General features: G+C 34.9%; 3 protein-coding genes, 1 non-coding gene and 1 pseudogene across 12 annotated transcripts; 4 read left to right on the plus strand and 1 right to left on the minus strand.

Annotated features, from left to right (window-relative positions):
* Nucleotides 1–1,222: 1,222 nt before the first annotated feature.
* LOC124846441 (small nucleolar RNA U31b) lies at nucleotides 1,223–1,304 on the minus strand. The gene has a single exon (XR_007029531.1). It is a non-coding gene; the product is annotated as a small nucleolar RNA U31b (small nucleolar RNA).
* A 5,135-nt stretch (nucleotides 1,305–6,439) lies between these two features.
* On the plus strand, nucleotides 6,440–12,477 carry LOC124846433 (pentatricopeptide repeat-containing protein At1g73710-like). 9 transcript variants are annotated; one of them, XM_088108798.1, is made up of 5 exons: nucleotides 6,441–9,859; nucleotides 9,948–10,074; nucleotides 10,847–11,210; nucleotides 11,271–11,563; nucleotides 11,652–12,477. In XM_088108798.1, the coding sequence occupies exon 1, from the start codon at nucleotides 6,807–6,809 to the stop codon at nucleotides 9,786–9,788; it is 2,982 nt and encodes a 993-aa protein (XP_087964924.1). In that variant the 5' UTR covers nucleotides 6,441–6,806; the 3' UTR covers nucleotides 9,789–9,859; nucleotides 9,948–10,074; nucleotides 10,847–11,210; nucleotides 11,271–11,563; nucleotides 11,652–12,477. The 9 variants fall into 9 exon arrangements, with proteins under 9 accessions (XP_087964923.1, XP_087964926.1, XP_087964924.1 ...); XM_088108799.1 differs by having other exon boundaries at nucleotides 11,283–11,563; XM_088108801.1 differs by having other exon boundaries at nucleotides 11,380–11,563.
* On the plus strand, nucleotides 10,924–12,378 carry LOC148201747 (chaperone protein ClpB4, mitochondrial-like). Its single transcript, XM_088109480.1, has 5 exons — nucleotides 10,924–10,963; nucleotides 11,064–11,210; nucleotides 11,376–11,563; nucleotides 11,652–12,042; nucleotides 12,086–12,378. The coding sequence occupies exons 1-5, from the start codon at nucleotides 10,924–10,926 to the stop codon at nucleotides 12,376–12,378; spliced, it is 1,059 nt and encodes a 352-aa protein (XP_087965606.1).
* Nucleotides 12,478–14,465: 1,988 nt separating the features above from the next.
* On the plus strand, nucleotides 14,466–15,701 carry LOC148201748 (uncharacterized; annotated as a pseudogene).
* Nucleotides 15,702–20,236: 4,535 nt separating this feature from the next.
* Nucleotides 20,237–22,249, plus strand: LOC124846435 (protein SODIUM POTASSIUM ROOT DEFECTIVE 2-like). The gene is made up of 3 exons (XM_047323696.2): nucleotides 20,237–20,827; nucleotides 20,912–20,987; nucleotides 21,181–22,249. Exons 1-3 carry the CDS (start codon nucleotides 20,378–20,380, stop codon nucleotides 21,303–21,305), a joined length of 651 nt encoding a protein of 216 aa, XP_047179652.2. The 5' UTR covers nucleotides 20,237–20,377; the 3' UTR covers nucleotides 21,306–22,249.
* The last annotated feature ends 2,886 nt before the right edge of the window (nucleotides 22,250–25,135 follow it).

The raw sequence follows: 25,135 nt of genomic DNA on the forward strand, positions 1-25,135 counted from the left end.
GGTGTTTCACCGGTGTCAACCTTGATCATTGAATGGGAGAAATTTAAATATTGAAAAAGTCTCAAACCGTTAACTAATCCTTTCAACGGAACATAGATAGGCCCACGTAATATATAAACCTAATATATTTTTTTAACAATATAAACAAAAGTGTCAATTATTGAAATTCATTTGGGTCACACACATGTCTATGTAAAATATTTTGTTTAAGTGGTAAGTAGATGTGTTAACTTGATCTATAGACCAATCTTAACTTATTATTAAAAAAATTCATTTTAGGAGGTTTCTTTAAATGAGGATAAAAAAAATTTCATTTTCAAAATCCATTTCAGAATAGGTTAGAGTCAAGATTAAATGAATTTGATCATAAGATTTTAATTAATTTTTAAAAATAATTATACATGTAAAATTATATCTCTTATTATATAGTTTAATATGTTGTAATTTTATTATATTTAAATCAATATTTTTATATCATATGTTATTAAATAAAAATATATAATATATACTTTTAATATAGTTATTGACTATAAATTTATTATTTTTATCAATTTTTTAAAGAAAAACTTAGGTTTAATGTCTCGGTAGGTTTGTATTTTCGTCCGTAATCTCAAATAGGTCCCATTCTTTTTTGAGTATTTTGTGAAAATTGCATCAATTAGACCCTTACGTTAAATTGAACCTAATGACGTTACTATATATTTGACGTGACACGTTGGATTATATTTTTAAATGACATGGCTAAATGATGTGGATTTGAGTTATTTTAAAATTAAAAAATTGAAGAAAAAAATTAGAGCATCATCATCTTCACCAATTTCATCCTCAGAATCCTTATCTGCTCCATCATATCCTCATCATCCTTATATGCTCCATCATATCTTCATCGTAATCACAATCCCTTCTCCTATCATCCTTATTTATGCAACACCAATTGATAATCTTTAGAAGCCAGAAACAAACTAAGCTAAAAAAGTAATAAGAACAAAATGAACTCTGATGCTAAAGCAACAACAAACATTTGATTATAATAGATGAAACTAAGTTCTCAATCTATTACTTCTCTAAATAACCTAGCCCAATCAGAAAGAGCAATTGAAAAACAGAAAAGAGCAATCAGAAAGAGCAATCTATAAACGAATAAATTCGCAAACATGGAAGAAAGGAAGAATCTAAATCTAAAAATAATATACTAAAATTGAAAATAAAATTGAAAATCAGGGGATCAGATAATAATGTCATTCACCATCTTACACTGTCTGGTGCAAATTAAGACTAGGGCAACAATAATCATCATCATTTCAACCTAAACAAAGCTAAAAAAATATCAACCGTAATGAACTTCACCCACATAGTTGACTAACCTTGACGCAGATCTTGCGATCGCTTTGGGGGCGCTTGAACTTCTTCAATTGCTTCTTCACGATCTTCTTCGAGATCAAGGGTACCGCCATTTTTACTAACCTTAATTAGGGTTTCCCTATCGGAGAAATTTGCTTCTCAACATTTATAAAACATGAAAATTAACATGGGTTAGGTTTTTGCAGATCAGGGCCCAAACCTGACCCGCTTCTTTGCTTTTTGTTTTGAGCCATGAACTTGAAAGTTTATCTCTGCACCACCCCAATAACACATCGTCAACCTCCGTCACCTCCATCAAGCCCAAACCTGCAAACCACAAAATAAAAAAGAGCTCATCCTAAATCCCTATCGCGATAAACCCTAGTTTGCGAAATGCCACCATCAACCTCACTGTCAGCCGCGAGCCTCCATGGCCACCATGCCGCGACAACAATCATGCCGCCACCCAAACACCATTTAAGCCTCCATGGAAACCCTACAAATAAAAAAATCACATAGCCACCAGAGAGCCATCTCTGTACCTTCAAATCGCAAAATGAGAGACCCTTCGCATCCACCGTTGGCCGTCAAGAATGAAGGGGCGAAACCTTGATTCGAAAAACATCTTCCCTAATTGACAGAATAACAAAGATGGTGGCAGCGCCGCGGAGATGACGACAACCCGGTGATGGTTGTCAATTTCTTTTGAAAAAAGATAAATAAATAAGACATGTCAGAATATAATAAATTCCACATCATTTAAAAATATAGTCCAATGTCCTACGTCAAATATACAGTAACGTCGTTAGGTCTAATTTAACGGTAAGGGTCTAATTGATGCAATTTTTACAAAATAAGGACCTAGTTGAGACGCCGAAAAAGAAAGGGACCTACTTGAGATTATGGACAAAAATAGGGACCTAACGAGACATTAAACCAAAAATTTATAACATTTAATAAGACAATGCATTGTGATAAAGTTGCGTATAGTCATAGTGTGAGAATATTTGGTTAATTTTAATAAAATTCTCAACTAAAGTATTTTTCATAATATATATATATATATATCATTAAAGAAAACTAAATAAATACTAAAATTTAAGTATAAATTTAAGCCATAAAAATAAAGAAAAACAACATGTAATAAAAAAACCATAAATTTATTATTCATAATTTCATTATTTTAAGTTTTCAAATTGAGATGTCGTATTTAGTTTTGAGTCAGATTTAAATGAGTTTTTTTTAGAACAAAAATCAAATAACCATCTTATAAACTTTAAAAATATTTTTAACCAGTTCAGAAAAATTAAATATATTTAGTCAGTTAAGGATTTCAACATGTTATGATATTAATTTTTCTTTATAAGCAAGTAATCTAATTTATTGAAACTCCTTACAAAGTTTATGCTAATCTGAATAAAATGTTTGTATATAGTTTTTCGAAAAATTAAAAGTACTTAGATTTACGAGAAATTAAGAGTTAATTACACTTTTTTTTATTGTATTCAAAATAAATATTTTTTTTAAAATAAGTTTCATGGGCTAAACTTGACTGATCACAGAACTTTTGTGAATATTTTGATCCTGTGAACTTTTTTAATGGAAGACTTTTTGATCTGTGAATTTTTCTGACAATCCATGTGAGTCAGAATTAAATCACATGATGGAGTCAAATTGACATGTCTAAAGAGAAGTATAAGCTTTGATTTTATGTAAAATTGAAGTTTATACTCCAAGAGTTAACTTTTGTTTATGCCAATTTAACATAAGAGACTTAATTCATACAATTTTTACAACTTTAAGACTCAATGTATACACTAAAATCGGGTACTAAACTGAAAAAACTCACTTAACATAGGGATCAAGTAAGCAATTAAGCCATAAACTTATTTTGCCTATTAATTACATATTTTTAAATGAATTGAATTCCTTACCTACCCATTCAAAATCGTTTATTATGCTTATGACTAATTGCTTAGGTACCATTTTTAACATAGTAATTATTTCAAGAATCAATAAATATACATTATAATTCCAATGGCTAATAGATTGATAATGAAATATTTTAAAATAATTTATTAATTTCTAAATAAACGTGAAGACTTATTAAAATTTTAGGGAATAAATTGTTTACTTATTATTTATAGATAATTGACTTGTTAAAGAATTTTTTCCCCGAGAAAGACGAAAGTGTGAAATACAAAGTAGTAAAATAAATAAAAGTGTCAAGGGGAATATTAAGGAGGGAAACTTGAACTGCAACCTTAATTGCAAACCATCTATGCTTTGTTCAGTTGGAGGAGAGAAATTGGGAGAGAGTGAGTGGATGAATTTGAGCACTTGGAGGAGAGAAATTGGGAGAGAGTGAGTAGATGAATTTGAGGGGATTTGAAGGTGAATTAATTGTTGTTTATTTCAGAAGATTTAGAGGTAAATTAGAGTAGATTTGAAAGTAAAGTACATGAAAATTAGTGTAAGATTTGATTGATGTGACATAAATTTTTTTTGTTTAATTGGTAGAAATTGAAGATTACCAAAATGCCCATAGTTATTAAATTAATATAAAATGATAATCTTTAATATTATATTTAATTGTAAAAAAGTTTATAAAGAGTAAAAAATTAAAATTAATTATTAAAAGTTTGTACCTAACAATTTTTTTTACCAATTATCCAATAGTATTTTCTAGTAAACGCAGGCACCATTAGCCTTCAAGTATCATTCTACAAAAGGAAATTCAAGACAAAAACCAGTTTTTATCATCTATCAAAGCCTTCAAATCCATTACATTCATCCCATCGATTCATCCTTCCAATTTCCCAATTTCTTTTTGGTTTGCAAACCTTAACCCAACCATCATAACCTTGATAGCCACATGTAGCACCTCCACGAAGGACCATCGATAACTCATCTTCGAGCCATCATCAACCATCACGTTTCCATCTTTCACCATTTCCTACAAACCTGCAAGCAAAAGCTAACTTCTTCTGCTAAAACCCAAGGTTCAAATAGCCTATATGCTAAAGCTTCATTCTGCTCCAGACCTCCGTTGTCATTCCCGCAACTGAAACAGTAACGAGTCACCACCATGTCACCAGCTTGGTCGTTCCCCACCACTGTCATATTCGCCGACCATCACCCACGCCGCCATCGCAAAACTTGCAAAACACCATCGCTTGACCAATCGCCTTTGAGGACGCGGGTTACGACGGGTGTTGCCCTTGGTCGCGACGCTTGTCGCCAAACCCTCGCGCCACCGCTCCAAAGCCGCCATCTTCCTCGCGCCAAACCCTTTAATCGTTAGCGCTATTTGAAGTGGTTTTGCATAATGGGAACCGAATACCACTCCATGGTAACCAAATACATCTCCTTCGTCAAGTTATCTTTGGCTTGGAACCGAATATCACTTGATGCAAATCGAATAAAGTAAGTCCTTTGCAGGAGTGGAATTTTATAATACACTGAGGGTACAACTGACTTTTTACTACTAATCCCTCCAAATTTCTCCCCTTTCGCGAGTAGCCAAAAAGCTTTCCATCCCGCAAATCCATCTTCGTAGTTCATTGCTTTTCCTCTCAAACGAACACACAATTCACTTCATTTCATCGCTCACAAACTCACATGAATAATACAATCTGTTCATATGAACACAACGTCACACATGAACTTGCATTAAATGTTGTGTAGTTTGTTTGGAATATGTCACAATCATGCATAAGAAAACAAGGTAAATAATATATTTGAAATAAATACATATTTTTTCTTCATCTATCCATTTGTTGAAATATCTATTTTGTTTTTTTAACTCTTATTCTTTTTAATCTTTAAAAACTCCATTGTGTTTTTCTTTAATGAAATATTTCAATTTTTTCATTTCATAATTATATTTATTGAATATTATATTTGACAAAAATCACTATTGAAAATTAAGGTTTTGTATAAATCAAAATAAGTTAGTTTCTTAAGCATTTGCTTTTTAAATGATTTTTTAATATCGATAGAGTTATTGTTAAATTATTTTTAAATTGTTTAACACAAGTTTGGTAAGTATTTGATTATCGGGCAAGTATTTCCTTTAAAGGCATTTGGTAGTAGATACAAGAAATGATTTTTTCGGACAAAATGTTTTTTAGGAAAATATTTTTGAATTTGTAAATATCTTTTCAAATATTTATTTTAATATTTTTTATTTTGGATTGGAGGTTTTAAAATATAATTTTAGATTATGAAATACTTATTTTGAATTTTTTTTATATTTTAGATTAAGTTTATTTTGGAAAATATTTTATAAAGGTGGAAATACATTTCAAAATATTCAATTATGAATATAAAAGAATTCTACGTGTCAAAGGTATTTTTGAATTTGTAAATATTTTTTAGAACATACATCCTATAATATTTTTTAATATTTTTTGGAATACGTGTTTTAAAAGATATTTTTATGTCTAAAATTTTATTCTGAAACACTCAATTTAGAAAATGTTAAAAAAGAAAATATGTTGGGATTTTTATTATAATTTTAATAAGAGCATATAGATTTATAAATTTTATGGAGTGCATTAAGAAAAAAGTGGAGAGCAGGAAGGAAGAAGTAGACTTCAACTAATTTTAGGTATTACTCCCTCCACCACCACAACTTCTTCCTCCACCACCCCATTCCCTTTTTACCTTTTCTTTATTTTTCTATTTCTATTTTATCCTTACTAAAATTTTAGGGTTAATATTATTTAAAATCTATTCTCTTTATCATTCTTTCCTCTTTCTCTTTGTTATTTTTTTCAAGTTGTCTCTTACGTTCCATTATCCTTGGGTTATCTTTCATGTTTCACTTCTTCTTCTCTTTTATAGAATTGTGGGAAAAACAATTTATTTTCAGTCGTGAGTGTGGTGGTGCTTCAAAGTCCTGGTTCAGAAGCGTGAGAGGTTCATAGGGATAAAGGTGCGTAATAAAACCCTAAAATATAAACCCTATAATTTTTAAACGGACGTGAACATCCGTCAACATATTATACCATTTATATTTTACAGTTTTTTTTATATTAATTTTGAAAATATCTTTTTGGCCCAGTCTCTTTTGTTCCTACACTCATTTTTGTTGCCCCAAACCCAATCTGGTTTTCTAATATTTACACTGAACAATCTTCTTCTCTTCCAATTTTCTTCCACCGCTCCCATTTTCGGCGTGACCTAACCACCACCGTCTTCAATCTCCGAAGCCCCGCCGTGTCCACCGCACCTTTTCTATTCCATTCTCTATCTTCAAGACGTCCGTGCCAATTTCAGCAAAGGACAGACCTCCGCCTGCAGGGCAAACACCTGACCACCTATCCATCTCGAGAGAAGAGGCGTGAAGCGGCCGACGTTAGACACCTGAACCCCTGAGCTCCCTTAATGAAAACAAATCGTTGAGATTTTTTTGTTGGTACGTTCCCTAAACCTCACTTCTCTTTCGGACAACCACAACCATGTTCACAGCTTCATTCTCCCTTAAACCCTTTTCTTCTTCCTTCTCGTCCTCCTGCTCCTCATTCACCACCACCCTTTTCCCCAAACTCCTCTTCCCACCTTTCTCACATCTCCACCCACCGCCAGGTGTCTCTCCACCTCTCTGCACCCTCCACTCCAACACCCTCTCCCTCCCCTCAAACAAAAAAAAGAAAAAGAAAAAACCATACGACGGCGCTTTGCCCTCCCTCCTCCGATCCCTCAAAGCAGCCGCGGATGTGGCCCTCGTACTTGGCTCTCTCCCGGACGCTCCCTCCCTCTCTCCCAAAGAAATTACCGTCATCCTCAACGAACTGTCTTCCTCGTGGCAGCGCGCGACCAGGGCCTTCGACTGGTTCAGGTCCCAAACGTGGTACACCCACAACGCCATTCACTACAACGTTGTTCTAAGAGCCCTGGGAAGGGCTCAGCAGTGGGACCAGCTCCGCATCTGCTGGCAAGACATGGCTAAAAATGGCGTCTTGCCCACCAATAACACCTACAGCATGCTCGTTGATGTGTATGGGAAAGCAGGTCTTGTCCAAGAAGCGCTTTTGTGGGTTAGGCACATGAGGGTGAGAGGTTTTTTCCCTGATGAGGTTACTATGTGCACTGCTGTTAAGGTGTTGAAGGACGTGGGAGAGTTTGATAAGGCTCATAGGTTTTACAAGGGGTGGTGTGATGGGAGTGTTGAGTTGGATGATCTTGATTTGGATTTAGAGAGTTCTTTTCGTAGTAATGCTAGTGGTAGAAGTACTAATACGTCTGCATCAATGGCAATTAGCTTCAAGCAGTTTCTCTCTACTGAGTTGTTTAAGATTGGTGGAAGAGTGTCTACTTCTGTGGCACATTCAAATTTGTGTAATGTGCCACAAAAGCCTCGTCTCTCTACCACCTATAATGTGTTGATAGATTTGTATGGGAAGGCAGGGCGGTTAAGCGATGCAGCCGAGGTTTTTGAAGAAATGCTGAAGGAGGGTGTAGCCATGGATGTGTGGACTTTTAATACCATGATTTTTATTTGTGGGAGTCGTGGTGATTTGGTGGAGGCGGAGGCTTTGCTTGGGATAATGGAGGAAAAAGGGGTGGCGCCCGATACCAAGACTTATAATACTTTTCTGTCTTTGTATGCTGAGGCTGGGGATGTCGATGCTGCGGTTTCTTGTTATAGGAGAGTGCGGGAGGCTGGTTTGTGTCCTGATGTTGTGACTTACCGAGCTCTTCTTGGTATGCTATGCAAAAAGAATATGGTTCAGGATGTGGAAGATTTGATTGATGAAATGGAGAGGGATTCTGTGGGTGTTGACGAGCATGCACTTCCGGGAATTGTGGAGATGTATGTTAGTGAGGGGGATATTGATAAAGTGTATCAGCTGCTGAAGAAGTTTCATATAAATAGGGAGATGTCCTTGAAAATTCGGGCGGCGGTTATGGATGTTTTTGCTGAGAAAGGACTCTGTGAGGAAGCAGAGAATTTGTTTTATGGAGGAAGGGACTTGACAGTACATAAAAAGGATGTTTTAGAGTGCAATGTCATGATCAAAGCGTATGGAAAAACTAGACTTTATGACAAGGCTGTGTCTCTCTTTAAGGGAATGAAAAATCACGGGACTTGGCCTAATGAAAGCACATACAATTCCCTTATTCAAATGTTGTCTGGTGGTGATTTAGTGGACCAAGCAATAGAACTTATGGATGAAATGCAAGAATTAGGGTTTAAGCCACCTTGTCAAACTTTTTCTGCTATTATTGGTTGTTATGCTCGCCTTGGTCGGCTTTCTGATGCCAAGCGTGTGTACGGAGAAATGGTAAGAGTTGGAGTAAGACCAAATGAGGTTGTGTATGGCTCTTTAATAAATGGATATGCAGAACATGGTAGTCTTGAAGAGACACTTAAATACTTCTACATGATGGAAGAATCTGGGTTTTCAGCTAATTTAATTGTGTTAACATCCTTACTGAAGGCTTATTGTAAGGTTGGAAATTTGGAAGGAGCAAAAGCCATCTATGAGCGGATGAAGAACATGGAAGGGGGTCTGGATTTAGTTGCATGTAATAGTATGATCGGCCTCTTTGCGGATCTTGGCTTGGTTTCTGAAGCCAAGTTGGCTTTTGAAAATTTGAGAGAAATGGGTCGGGCGGATGCAGTTTCCTATGCAACAATCATGTATCTTTATAAGGCCGTGGGCATGATGGACAAAGCCATCGAGATTGCAGAGGAGATGAAACTTTCGGGTTTACTGAAAGATTGTGTTTCATATAATAAGGTACTGGTGTGTTATGCCGCCAATGGGCAATTCAATGAATGTGGTAAATTAGTACATGAGATGATATCTCAGAAGCTTTTGCCAAATGATGGAACTTTTAAAGTTTTGTTCACTATATTAAAGAAGGGAGGTATTCCCAATGAAGCAGTGGCACAATTAGAGTCATCTTACCAGGAGGGGAAACCATATGCTCGGCAAGCAACCTTCACTGCCTTGTACTCTTTAGTTGGTATGCATACTTTGGCACTTGAATCTGCTCGACCATTCATTGAATCTGAGGTTGAACTTGACTCATCTGCCTATAATGTGGCAATCTATGCATATGGTTCAGCTGGAGATATCAACAAGGCCTTGAATATATATATGAAAATGCGGGATAAGCATGTGGGACCTGACCTTGCAACGTATATATATCTGGTTGGTTGTTATGGAAAAGCTGGCATGGTTGAAGGTGTGAAACGGGTATATAGCCAATTAGAATATGGAGAGATTGAGTCAAGTGAGTCTTTGTACAAGGCTATTATAGAAGCCTATAAAATTTGCAATAGAAAGGATCTTGCCGAGTTAGTTAGCCGAGAAATGAGATTTGCATTGAACTCACAAGAACATTCTGAAGTTGGAAGCGAAGGTCAATATGATGTTGGAAGCGAAGATGAATATGAAGTTGGAAGTGAAACTGATTATGACGAATTCTGATACAGCTTCTTCAGGATCCTAATACTGACAAGAAACTGTATGAAGACGGATACAAATGCCATTCAATTCAGGTTAGTTTCAATGTCTTCAATTCGTAGAAGAAAGTCTTGTGTGTCAAAATTTAGAATTACGTTTCTGAAATCTAATCTCCCTTCTCAGCTTCTTCAGACACACTCCTTTGCAACTTTACTTGTTGTGGCTGTTTCGTCTCTTCTATTTCTCTTCCTGCCTCTCCGCCTCATACCAGGATTCACTCTTACACATGCAGGACTTCCCAAAGTACCAGGTATCATCTTTACATTTAATTTAATTTTATTCTGTGTTTTATCATACTGTTGTAGGTGCAGGTTGGTACCTTATGCTTGTTGCTCAAGCCTTAAAAGTTATAATATGGACATTAAGAATATTGTGTGTTTTTAATTTGTTAGAGATGTAATATTACCATGCCATGACCTGATAACTTTAAATCTTTAGGATAGTTGGTTCATTACTTGGTGCCATAGCCTCTTTAGCTTAGTGGTTCTGAGTTTGATCTTTTTTATATAAAATGTTGATTTTTTTTTTCGAGATAGGTGGGTCTGTTCATATTTTCTTTTCTAACTTTTCTCTGAAATGTGTCACTTGGACATGCCATATTAAACCAATTTTATGCTGCCACTTAACTTAGGCTTTTGAGACATTTAGGTTCAGGACATTTATTTGAACCCACCTTCAATGCCCTTTACCCCCTATGCCTAAAAATCAGGAATATTTGTTATCAAGTCTTAGTTCTAATCTATTAACGAACAAAATAGTCGATTGCTGCAGTGAAAGCAGGTTAATCTGAATATAATATCTGCAGAATTGGGGGCAGGGAAATTTGCTGATTGTAGAGTGATGGAAGAAAGTAAAGGAATATAAATCTATAGTCGTACTGTCTCTAGCGGACCCTTTAATTGGTTGGACGCCACTACTTATGCTTTAATTAAGTTTTTGCATGACTTTGATTATATGCTTTCTTAGCTAGGTCGGAGTGACATTATGATTCATATATGGTTATCCATCTTGTTTTTTTCCAGTACCTATATGCAACCAGTTAGTAATACGGTCTTTTTTTGGTCAATGGCTCCCTAACTAACGGGCTACAAGTGGTGCAATGGATGCTGGGAACTTGTTGAAGCCAATGCTTGGAAGAGGTGAACTTAGATGTATAGGAGCAAGTACATTGAATGAGTATAGAAAATATATTGAAAAAGATCCTGCTCTTGAGCGAAGATTTCAGCAAGTGTTTTGCAGTCAACCATCTGTTGAAGATACAATTTCTTCGTGGGTTGCGTGAACGCTATGAATTGCATCATCGAGTTAAAATATCAGATAGTGCATTTGTTTCAGCTGCAGTTCTTGCGGATCGATACATTACAGAGCGTTTTTTAGCTGACAAAGGTAAGATGTGACATTAGCCCATATATGACGAGTTGATTCCTTTATAATACTTTATTTTAGGGTTACTTGCAGAAGTTTGGTCTTAGCTAGAACAGCATAATGTTAGTTTTGAAAAGAAAAAAGCATTCCCTCTCTGTTAAAAGCCTACTGAATTGGATGAGATAGACAGAGCAATATTGAAATTGGAGATGGAAAAGCTCTCTTTGAAAAATGACACTGACAAGGCATCTAAAGAAAGATTAAGTAAGCTTGAAAATGATTTGAGTTTACTTAAACAGAAGCAAAAAGAATTGGCAGAACAATGGGACAATGAAAAAGTTTTTATGACACGAATAAGGTCTATCAAAGAAGAGGTAATGTTTAGTTTGTATATAGTCAGTCACAGCTCCCGTCCTCCCCTGGAAAAGAATTTTGAACCTTACATGTTGTAAACATTTGCAGATTGATAGAGTCAACCTAGAGATGGAAGCTGCTGAACGTGATTATGACCTGAACCGTGCTGCTGAGCTCAAGTATGGAACTTTGATGTCCCTTCAGCGTCAATTAGAAGAAGCTGAAAAGAACCTAACTGACTTCCGAAATTCTGGAAAATCTTTGCTTCGAGAAGAGGTCACTGGCCTTGATATTACTGAGATTGTTAGCATATGGACTGGTATACCATTATCAAACCTCCAACAAACAGAAAGAGAAAAATTAGTCTTGCTGGAACAGGTTCTTGACAAGAGAGTGGTTGGTCAGGATATGGCAGTAAAATCTGTGGCTGATGCAATTCGCCGTTCAAGGGCTGGATTGTCTGATCCAAACCGACCAAGAGAGTGGTTGGTTAGCAAATGTACGTTTTCTTACCTTCTATAGATGGAACGAGTGAAGAACAGGCTTAAGCAAAAAGAAAATTGATCTTCATTACACAGAAGAAGCTGTTAAATATCTTGGTGTACTGGGTTTTGATCCAAATTTTGGTGCAAGACCAGTTAAAAGAGTGATACAACAGTTAGTTGCAAATGAAATTGCTATTGGAGTTCTAAGGGGAGATTTCAAAGAAGAGGACTCAATCATTGTGGATGCTGATGTGACTCCATCAGCCAAAGAACGTTCTCTGAATAGACTGCTTATTAAGAAGTTGGACAGCCCTGTTGCGGATGCCATGCCCATGGTTGTCAATCACTAATTTTACCCGCCGCAATAGATAAAAGGTAGTTTTTATTTTTATGTGTAATCATTGTCATAAGAATATTCTGTTTCAGAAGATTTGTTGATTATTGTTTCACTCTAGATTGCACAGGTCACTAAATATCGTGAATTTTTTTTTTATAAAAAAAAATCTAATCATATTTAACTGCAATTATACTTTTGGTCTATAGATGCTTTGAGATACTCTTAATATAAAAACAGCTCTCATTTGAAGTTTGGTACAACTAAAGTCACTAAATATCTTCAATGTAGAAGCCTATAGTTATATTTGGTCGTATTGTTATTTTGTCCTTTTCTTCACTTATTGATGATATTAAGAAATAATGGTAAATTAAGATGGAATAACAGATAATTTGAAATAAGTTAAAATAACAGCTCGTAGTAGTATTAGAAAGTGCGAAAAATAGTTGTTAAAGAGTTAGTAAATATTTCGTTAATTATATGCATATTATTTTAAAAGAGAAAAATTGTTAAAATTATAAAAGAAATATGAAGTATTAATGTTTTATTGAAAATCTTTTATTTTGTTCGAAACTTCTTGATGATGAGTGAAATAGATCATTCATCTTTATATATTATGAAGTTGTTTTTTCATCTTTAGCTTTGCACATGATCTATATTATTACATGCCTTTGTCGTTGTAGGATGTATAGTCAACCATACTCATTAAGAATATTTATTTAGAGTAGATCACTATTATGTATTTAAGATGGCTTCTTCGGCGGTGACAATTACATAACTTCTCATGTTGGACTTCGATGGTGGTATTTTTGGGGGTGTTTGCACCTCCAACTTTTCAAGAAAATACCAAAACTAACCTTGGTTAAAAATGTTTTTAATTTAGGTAAAAAAATATAATTTTTTTCTCTAACCTAATAAAGTTACACACCTACTCACACAAACTTCTTTTGCAAACCACTAGATCGAGTGGTCGATCGAATATTGACATCCAACCATACCATTCTCGGATATCGGATACCAATCTTCACAACTTTAATTTTTCTAAAATATTTATATTAAATCTAAAAAATTCATAAAAGTTATTTTTAACAATTATATATTATCTAGTTAAATTCTAAATTCATAAAAAATAATTTAGAATTTTAAACATAATTATAAACTAATAAATTAATTATATAAGTAATGTAATAAAATTTTTATATAAAATATTAAATATAAATCGGACGTGGATATCCGAAATCATGGCATCGGATATCACGATGGGCACATAATCAATTTTTTATTATTTTAAATTACTTTTATTAATTTTAATATATTTATACAATTAAATTTATATTAATTAAAAATTATATTTTTACATTATAAATTCATACATAAATTTATAAATAATTTTAAATTAATATAATAATAATTAAATATATAACGAATATAATTTAAACCTATATTAAATATTTATCAGAATTGAAAAGTTGAAAAACGCTCCATCGGATGTTCATATCCAATTTGGCACACATAGGATCTCAACAGCTGATAAACTCATTTTCGAATTATATGTTGTGTATTTCATGCAAACAGATTAACACAGATAAAATCCTAACCTTCTTCGAAGCAATGCAACAACAATTTCACACCAACAACAGCAAGAAGAAGAAGCATCCCAGACACCACCACGAAGCACTCCAACCGCACCAGGAACGCACCACCACACCATTCCAAACTACAGTAAAACACTCACAACTGGAAAAGGAAAACTTCAAATGGAATGGACAGAAAAAATATTAAGGAGGAGAAAAGATGATCAGAGATGCAATTCAAATGGGATGTTGTTTGAATATAAATTGATTTTGTATGTTGGGCCTAAAAGATAAAAGTTGAATATTAGCAAAGACCCAAATAGCATTCTAGAAAATCCTATCTAGAAGGATTCTAAAATGTTCTACAAAAATATCTAGAGATGCTTATCCATAAGATGTCTCTAGATAAGTTTAGAATTATAGGAATGTTTTAGAAAGTTCTAGAGAATAAATTATAACCCTTAGATGAATGTTGCGGTGGCAAGATCCTAACCATTGGTTAAGGAGGTGCCATTAGTATAAATAGGGGATGGTTGTATCATTTGAAAAAAAGCCAAAAAGTTTAGAAGCACTCAATACAAGCCTTTCCTCTTCTCTCAAAATCTTCCAACCTCTCTCAATCTTAAACACTTTCTTCTAGCCTTTAAAGTTTCCTCCCAACAAAGTGGTATCAAGAGCCATAAGATCTTCGTAGAAATGGCAAATACTAGAGTTCCCTTTCAAGTCCCAATGCTCACTAAGAGCAACTATGACAATTGGAGCTTAAGGATGGTAGCTCTCCTTGGTGCACATGATGTCTGGGAGGTGGTCGAGAAGGGCCACATTGAGCCAGAAAATGTAGAGAGTCTTTCTCAAGCTCAAAAAGATAGCTTGAGAGACTCAAGGAAGAGAGACAAGAAGGCTCTCTGTCTAATCTATCAAGGACTAGATGAAGATACTTTTGAGAAGATTTCTGGAGTCAAGTCAGCCAAGGAAGCATGAGAGAAGCTTAAGATCTCTTACAAGGGAGCAGATCAAGTAAAAAAGGTACGTCTTCAAACTTTGAGAGAGTTTGAAGCTTTACATATGAAGGAAGGTGAACTAGTTTCTGATTACTTTTCAAGAGTTTTAGCGATTACTAATAACCTAAAAAGAAATGGTGAGAAGCTAGATGATGTAAGAATTATGGAGAAAATGCTTAGATCATTAGATCCAAAGTTCGAACATATTGTTACCATTACCGAAGAAACAAAAGACTTGGAGGCCATGTCAATGGACCAACTTCTTGGTTCGTTGCAAGCTTATGAAGAAAAGAAAAAGAAGAAGGAAGAAATCACAGAGCAAGTCCTCAAGGCACACGTTGATTCAAGAAAAGAAGAAAATACACACAACCAATCAAGGCGAAGTTATAGTCAAGAACAAGGACGAGGGCGTGCATATGGACGTGGACAAGGACGAAGGCCTAACAGCAATAACCAAAGAGGAGAAAGCTCTAACAGAGGGCGTGGGAGAGGAAATCCGAATTCAAGGTATGACAAGACACAATTCAAGTGTTACAATTGTGATAAGTTTGGACATTATGCTTCTGAATGTAAAGCCCCTAACAAAAATAAAGTCGAAGAGAAAGCCAATTATGCTGAAGAAAGGTGTCAAGAAGATGGTACCTTGTTATTGGCTTACAAGGGCCAAGATAGAGGCGAGGATAATTAGTGGTACCTTGACAATGGAGCAACTAACCATATGTGTGGGAAAAGAAGCATGTTTGTGGAGCTTGATGAATCAGTAAAGGGAAACATGGCTTTTGGAGATGAATCAAAGGTGGCAGTGAAAGGAAAAGGTAATGTCCTCATCCGACTAAAGAATGAAGAACATCAATTTATTTCCAACGTATATTATGTGCCAAGCATGAAGAGCAACATCTTGAGCTTAGGACAACTCTTAGAGAAAGGTTATGATATTCAACTTAAGAATAATAACCTTTCTATAAGAGATAATACAAGTAGATTCATTGCAAAGGTGCCAATGACAAGAAATAGAATGTTCGTGCTCAACATTCAAACTGATGGCCCACAATGTCGCAAGATGTGCTACAAAGACCAATCATGGCTTTGGCATCTTCGATTTGGGCATCTTAATTTTAAAGGATTAGAGTTGCTCTCCAAGAAGACAATGGTGAGATGACTGCCTTATATTATTCACCCCAACCAAGTTTGTGAAGGATGTCTACTTGGAAAACAATTTCGACTGAGTTTTCCAAATGAGTCGGCCTCAAGAGCTCAAAAGCCATTAGAACTCATACACACAGATGTGTGCGGACCAATCAAGCCAAGATCACTCGGTAAGAGTAATTATTTCCTTCTCTTCATTGATGATTTTTCAAAAAACACATGGGTATATTTCTTAAAAGAAAAATCAGAAGTATTTGAGAACTTCAAGAAGTTTAAAGCCCATGTTGAGAAGGAAAGTGGCCTTATGATCAAAGCTTTGAGATCCGATTGTGGAGGAGAGTTCACATCAAAAGAGTTTCAGAAGTATTGTGAAGATAATGGAATCATACGACAATTGACAGTGCCAATATCCCCTTAACAAAATGGAGTGACGGAAAGGAAGAACATAACAATCCTGAAGATGGCAAGAAGTATGCTTAAAAGCAAGAGACTTCCAAAGGAGTTTTGGGCTGAAGCCGTTGCATGTGCAATCTATCTAACCAACTGCTCTCCAACAAGAAGCGTTAGTGGAAAAACACCACAAGAAGCATGGAGCAGAAGAAAGCCAGGTATATCTCATCTTAGAGTCTTTGGAAGCATAGCTCATGTGCATGTACCAGATGAGAAACGAAGTAAGCTTGATGACAAAAGTGAAAAATACATCTTCATTGGTTACGACGCCAACTCCAAAGGGTACAAACTCTGCAATCCTGATTCAAGGAAAACAATCATCAGCCGAAATGTAGTGTTTGACGAAGAAGGAGAATGGGATTGGTCTACAAACTGTGAGGATCATACCTTCTTCCCGTGAGTTGAAGAAGATGATGTGGAACAACAACAACAACCGCAAGAGGCACCTGCTACTCCACCCACTTCACCAAATACAACCATTCAAAGTTTTCGAAGTCTCCAAGAAATTTATGAGGTAACTGAAAATCTAGACAATGTTACCTTATTCTGTCTATTTGCAGACTGTGAGCCCATGAACTTTCAAGAAGCAATTGAAAAGAAGAGTTGGAGAAATGCAATGGATGAAGAGATCGAGGCAATAAAGAAGAATGATACTTGGGAGCTAGTCTCACTTCCAAAAGGGCACAAAGCAATTGGTGTCAAGTGGGTTTACAAAGCAAAGAAGGACTCCAAAGGAGAAGTTCAGAGATACAAAGCAAGATTGGTCGCGAAGGGCTACAGTCAAAGGGCTGGCATCGACTATGACGAGGTATTTGCTCCAGTTGCTCGACTAGAGACTGTAAGACTTATTATATCATTAGCAGCTCAAAATAACTGGAAGATACATCAAATGGATGTCAAATCTGCCTTCTTAAATGGAGTTCTTGAAGAAGAAGTCTACATTGAGCAACCACAAGGATATGAAGTCAAAGGTGAAGAAGATAAAGTCTTGAAATTAAAGAAGGCTCTTTATGGGTTGAAACAAGCCCTGAGAGCTTGGAATGTTCGGATTGACAAGTACTTCAAAGAAGCGAATTTCATCAAGTGTCCATATAAGCATGCACTCTATATCAAAGCTCAAAGTAAAGATATCTTGATTGTATGCTTGTATGTCGATGACTTGATTTTTACCGGGAACAATCCAAGCATGTTTGAAGAATTCAAGAAGGATATGACAATGGAATTTGAAATGATCGACATGGGGCTTATGTCATATTATCTCGAAATTGAAGTAAAATAAGGAAACAAAGGAATTTTTATTACTCAAGAAAGCTAAGCCAAAGACCTCCTCAAGAAGTTCAAGATGGATGATGCTAATCCAGTTGATACTCCTATGGAATGCGGCATCAAGTTGAGTGAGGATGAAGAGGGAGAAAAAATGGATCCAACCCTCTATAAAAGTTTTGTTGGAAGTTTGCGCTATTTAACTTGTACAAGACCAGACATTCTTTATGCCGTTGGAGTCGTGAGTCGGTACATGGAAGCTCCAACAACTACTCGCTTCAAGTCTACGAAGAGGATTCTTCGATATATCCAAGGTACGACAAGCTATGGCCTATACTACTCCATTTCTAACGATTACAAGCTTGTTGGATATAGTGATAGCAATTGGAGTGGAGATATGGATGACCGAAAGAGCACAAGTGGATTTGTGTTCTACATGGGAGACACAGCCTTTACTTGGATGTCCAAGAAGCAGCCTATTGTCACTTTGTCTACATGTGAAGCAGAGTATGTAGCTGCAGCTTCATGTGTTTGCCATGCTGTTTGGCTACGCAACCTATTGAAGGAGTTAAGCTTGCCACAAGTGGAGCCAACAAAGATTTTCGTGGACAACAAGTCGGCAATAACATTAGCAAAAAACCCAGTCTTCCATGATCGAAGTAAGCACATCCACACCCGTTACCATTACATTAGAAAATGCATCAACAACAAGGATGTGCAAATGGAATATGTGAAGACACATGATCAGGTAGTAGATATCTTCACCAAACCGCTGAAGAGAGAAGTCTTTATGAAGTTGAGATGTTTGCTTGAAGTACAAAATCAAGTTTAAGAAGGGGTGTTGGAATATAAATTGATTTTGTATGTTGGGCCTAAAAGATAAAAGCTCAATATTAGCAAAGACCCAAATAGCATTCTAGAAAATCTATCTAGAAGGATTCTAGAATGTTCTACAAAAATATCTAGAGATGTTTATCTATAAAATGTCTCTAGAAAAGTTTAGAATTATAGGAATGTTTTAGAAAGTTCTAGAGAATAAATTATAACCCGTAGATGAAGGGGTGTTGGAATATAAATTGATTTTTTATGTTGGGCCTAAAAGATAAAAGCTCAATATTAGCAAAGACCCAAATAGCATTCTAGAAAATCTATCTAGAAGGATTCTAGAATGTTCTACAAAAATATCTAGAGATGCTTATCCATAAAATGTCTCTAGAAAAGTTTAGAATTATAGGAATGTTTTAGAAAGTTCTAGAGAATAAATTATAACCCGTAGATGAATGTTGTGGTGACAAGATCCTAACCATTGGTTAAGGAGGTGTCATTAGTATAAATAGGGGATGATTGTATCATTTGAAAAAAAGCCAAAAGGTTTAGAAGCACTCAATAGAAGTCTTTTCTCTTCTCTCAAAATCTTCCAACCTCTCTCAATCTTAAACACTTTCTTCTAGTCTTTAAAGTTTCCTCCCCACAGTTAGATGTAGAGTTTCTTTATAGAAATGAAAGGGATGCACTGGTGCATGTTTTATAATAAGGAAAAAATGGAAACACAGAAATAATCGATAAACATAAAATTAATAAATAATCACTTAATTAATTAGGGTGAAATGCTTGAAGGTGCAGGGAAAAGACCCACCTTTCTTCTGTTTCTTTGCATTTGTTTGAAACTTTCTAGTAGCCGACCTTTGACCTATCATTTGTCCTTTCTTTCCAAGTAATTCCCAAAATCTTGCACAAGATTTATGTGGTGATTAAAGTTCAATCGGATAACATTTTTATTTCAAACCCTAACAAAGGGTTTAATTTAGATTAAATGTTATGCTTCTTCACGGAAGTGAACTTTGTTTCTTTCAGAGACCAAACGCAACACAAACATAAACACAAACACTTTGGTGGCAGTTTCAAGTTGTGATTCATAGCATAGTTGGATTTAAGGCCACAACATGCATTATTCGTCACAGCTATGTGATTATCACGATTACGATATTTTCACTAAAGTTGAAGAAAAGCACACCTAACCATTTGAATGAGATTAAGTACTAAATGACAAGAAGTAGTAATATGACAGGCATTAATAATTGGGAGGAAAATGCACCAACCAATGTGACTGATTTGCAGCCATTCATCCATTACCAGTGTTTGAAAAGCACGAGAAAAGGGCTAATTAAAAGAAAACGAAAGAAGGAGCCCACTGTAGAACAATGATGCGTCAATAATACCACGTCCTCGTCACCCTCTAAACTTTCTTAGTTCCACAACTAGTGGTAGTAATCATATCGCAACAAAGATCAACCCACTTTTATTATTATCTCATTATAATTTGTAATGATGGTTAACAAAAGCAAATGGTAATAATCTAGATTAATCTTCTGTCTAAGCCATCATTACCCTAGTGGGACCAAATGCATTATTTTCCTTTTCCCCTACCTAGTTAAGATTTTTATGTTGCTCTCTTTGCCTCTGCTCTGACTTCAGCTACTACCTACTACACCAAAGTTCATTGCTTCCATTTTATTCTCTCTTGTCTATAAGCTTATATAACTATTTGCAAGCAAAGAAATTAACTACTAGGAAAATAACCATGAAAGGAATTGATTTGTTATGTTCTCCCTCAGCTTCCACAGCTGTTACTTCTAGCATGCACCATCGTTCTACGGCGCGTGGAAGAACAAAAAGCTACGACCATGACGGAAGGAAAAGCCAACTCTGTGTACCTTGTTCATCCCAATTGCCCTTAACTCCTAAGCCTCAGTCGGAGAAGCACAGAAAGAGCTCGGCTGATAAGGGTAACAGTGACACGCGTAGAAAAAGTTCTGTTGATGTTAATGACCTATATACTCATGCCAGTGCTGAGCGTTCATCCAGAAGATATCTCCTAGCTGACGCGCCATTCTTTGAGTGGGTATCAGAGTCTAATAAATTCACACAAATGGTTCCTTCTCAACATGATGTCGAAGACAAGTCCATGGTTATCAAAAGAAACCATGCTCCTACTCTTCGCTCCTCTTCTTCAGCTCGCTCCAAGGACCAGGTTTTTCTTTTCTTTTCCAACCTTTGTTTCTTTTTTCTCAAAATGATACTCACCGGTTATCACTTTTTCTGAAACCTTTACCAGGTCGTGGTTTTGAGGGTGTCGTTGCATTGCAAGGCCTGCGAAGGAAAAGTTAGAAAACATATTTCAAAAATGGAAGGTGAGTCCGGTTAATCCATATACTTAGTTTTGGAGTTTACATAGCAGTATCGTTACTCCGGTATAGTTGAATTTTATGTTCTTTGTAAACATTAAAGTTTGATGTTTATGGTAATGCTACTATAATCATTTATATAAACTAATCTTGCATGAAAGAAAGAGTGATTTGTTGAGAATATTATATGGGTTTGTAGGAGTGACATCATTCAGCATAGAAATGGAGACAAAGAAAGTGACGATAATCGGAGACGTGACACCACTGGGGGTACTGGCGAGTGTATCCAAGGTGAAGAATGCACAACTTTGGCCATCTCTCTAGACTTGAATCTGATACACCTTTGGGGTGTGCGTGTTTGTATGATTAGAATTTGGATAACTTGTGAAGCACTCGAAAGAGTGTTGTAAATGAACATTTTTCCTTTAGTTGTTTAGTCATTGTGGTGAGTGAAGTGGTACAACTGACAATTCTTAATTGGTCATCTGGTGTGTTTCACGACCAAATGTTTACTCTTCCGCCTAAATCAAAACACAGACCTGCTTAGGAGACAACGTCTGGCAAACTTTTGAAAGAAGAAAAGGGTAACGTGTATAGCTTTAAAATGTAGCCGTGCGCCTAAGACCCACATTATCTTGTTCCTGCTTGTGGGGTTAAGTAGTATATAAAAATGAAGTAAGTATGTGTTGGTAGAAAGTAAAGAAATTGAAAATAAGTGTGATTGCAAACCATTTTGAAGCTAAACAAGCTCATTCAGTGTATAACGAGAGAAGGACATATGAGAAAGCTTGAGGCTAAGCACTTGAAAAGCAATAATGGGTATACGTTTGTCCAAGCACTTGGAATGCACTTTGTTGGGGACACAAGTAACAGGGTAATGCATGCCAGACAGTGGTAGCAGAGAGCACTGAAGACCAGCCTGGTCTGTTTGGAAGCATTCTCTTTGGAAAACTAATGGTTCTAAGGTTTTCTTTTTGAGCTTCTGAAAGCGATTAGAGTTGGTTAATGTGACATGATGCAGGTCCCGTTGTTGAAGGGTTCGGTTTGCTTTTGTTGTTTTTGTTAACATTGTACATTCTATATTCCCTACAAGTAACCTAATCATGAGAGCATAGTCCACTTTTATGGTTGCCTAGTCTTGCTCAAATTTGACATGGTCCGGTGTTTTTATCTTCCTTTTGCTTGATCTACTTTCTCAAACCAATTCATCAGACAACAGGTACCCTGTAGAAGCCACTAGATTTCTATTTATCGCTAGTTTTACTTTCCTCCTCGTGTTGTTTCTTTGCTTCAATTTGTTTTACTAAATTCTGTGTAACCGACGAACACAATAACTTATTATTATATAGTTGGATTCTCAACACTCTCTTTAGAGTTCTTTTTACATACACAATTCTAGTATTCTTTATCTATGAACACTATTGTTTTAAATTTGAAAAAATTAAAAAAAAATAGGATAATTTATCGTGTAAATTATAAAAAGAATAATTAAATTAAAATTTACATATTAAAGATAAGTTGTAATGAGTCCTCACTATAAAATTTTCATAAGTTTTGATGGCTTATTCGTAAGTGAAGTCCGTGTGACTCAACATTTTTTTTAATATATGTTAAACTAAAGTTGTCATAAGTCACAACAACTTAAATTCAATTGAAAGTTGTTATCCGATAACATCTTATAAATTGAAAATTGTCACAATTTCCAACTAATTTCTTTTATTGTATTTATAAAAAATTCTCATAAGTCAATTTTACTTTTTCAGAATTTTATGAAGTAAAGAAACAACAATGGTTAAAAACTTCTTTCCACTACGATTCTAAAACCATCGTTGAATAAGTCTTCATTAAAAGTAGTTCTCAAACAACAACAGTTATATTTAACTGTCATTATATTGCTAAAATTGTAATGACGATTAAATTCAACTGTTATTAAAAATTCAAGATAATGATGATGCTCAGACCGTTTTCAGATTTTAATTAGAATAAAAAAAAGTAATGAAAGAGCTTTATAACAACAATTTTATCTATAAACCCAATCAAAAATTAAAATAATAATAATAATACTGTAAATGGACTTTGAATTGAAACTTTGTGACAAATGTAAATCGTACAATACTGTAAACTGTAAGTATTTTGTTGAATTTTATAGAGATTTTTCAAAAGATATTTAAATATATTGAATTTAAATTGATATTATTTTAAATTATTTTATTTTTCATCATTTATTTGGATAAGTAAATTTAAATTTGATTTTTTTTATTCAGACGAGATATTTCAATTATTAATACATACAATTATTTAAATGAAAAACATTCATAATTAATGTTGCTGAAATTTTTTTCGGTCAACATTTAAAAAAATTAAAACAAACTATTGATAAATAATAATATTTGTGTTGATATTAAAAAAAATGAAAAATTTTAATTGATACTGAGTATTAAATATAGTAATTTATAATAATAACAAAAATAATTCAAAAAAATTAAATAAGAATAAATATAAAGATTAATAAGAAAAATTCTAATCGTCATTTGTCGAAAAATAATCATCCTATCAATGTTTTTATTTTATTCACATCGAAGACTCTCATACCAAAATCGAACTAGCATAGTTTAGGTGTTTGAAAATGTGAAATATTTAAAATTTTTACCATTTAAATGGTATTTGAAATTGTCTAATTTTATGTAATCCAACTAATTTCATAAAAAATTTGAATTTCAATGTCTTTTTGAATCCAAACAACATATATAATTTATTTCATATTCTCTGTTATGATGAATTATTCTCTTAAAGTTTTCGTCCAAACACGACAAAATAGTGAACACGAAGAGAATGGAAGTAAATTTAAAACATAGTGTTTCTGCTAAAATGGAACGAGGATCTCCGCTGAACGTCCTCTTGTCGCTGGTGAACATCTCCAGCCTTATCTTTGATCGGTCTGGTAATCCTGCGTACCGAGCATTTTGCTTCTCCTAGCTCTAGTTAACCCCGCTGAACGTCCTCTTGTCGCTATCGAACATCTCCAGCCTTTGATCTTTGGTCGGTCTGATAATCCTACGTACGGAGCGTTCTGCTTCTCCTAGCTCGCTCCAGTTAACCGAACATGGAAAGGGGGGTGACGAAGACACTCCGACGCTCTAAGTCTGAAATTTTCTCTGTAGGTCTTTTATGATTAAGTAGTGAGTAAAAACGTGAGTTTACCTCGAACTTAAACCCTTAATTATAGAATTTAAAGGATTCTGATCAATTAATTTATTTCTTAATGGTCATTAATGCAAACCTTAACCGTTTAACAATAGCCGTTGTCACATTTATTGTGTGCCTTAACTCTACTCAACGGTTGTCGGGACCGGGACGGAATGACTGAGAGGCTTTCTCCTGCACGTTGACCGTTCAATTCCGTAGGGTCGTATGTCATCCGATGGATCGGTCGGCCATGAGCCCAAAGTAACTCAGAGGAGGTTCTTCTACACCTTTACCGTTCCGTCGGTCATGAATCCAAAATAACTTAGAGACTCTTCTGCAAATTTACCGTTCGGTCGGCCATGAGCCCATAGTAACACATAGGATTAAAGAAAATTATAAAGATAAAATGTTTCAAATGTAAAGAAATTTTTCTAAAGAAACTGAATGCATAAAACACAAATACGTGAATAACTAAAAAGGTTAAGATAATTCTAAATATGAAAAGAAGAAGTATCAACAAATTTCAATAATGTTTGAAGAAATTGTATAAATTACAAAGAAAACTTAACCAGTAAAGGGGATGATGCGAGAAATGCAAATGCAAGGAGGTGTGGAAGAAGAGACTTTAAGAAGGGATATGTGTAAAATGGTGAGATTATGTAGAGAGAACGTTTTATTAAAGGATTTTGTTCTGTAAGGGGGACATTAATTTGGTATGAACCTCTTTTTTGCTTTCTCTGCTGACTTCTCTTCTCTCTGAAACAGACTCAATCCCATTCACTCCTATTCTTCTTCTTCGTGTGGAACCATATAGCTCAGGAGAATACCTAATTGAATAGCGTTTGATTCTTTTTGTTGTAATTTATTTGTTGTTTTCTTGTTCATGTTATAAGTCACACACATATTATAAAACTGGTTGAAATCTGTTATAAATAATATCTCCTATTTCAACTTATAAGCAAAAATAA

Source organism: Vigna umbellata, chromosome 3, assembly GCF_029865625.1.
Source record: "Vigna umbellata cultivar VRB3 chromosome 3, Vumbellata_1.0, whole genome shotgun sequence".
NCBI lineage: Eukaryota > Viridiplantae > Streptophyta > Magnoliopsida > Fabales > Fabaceae > Vigna > Vigna umbellata.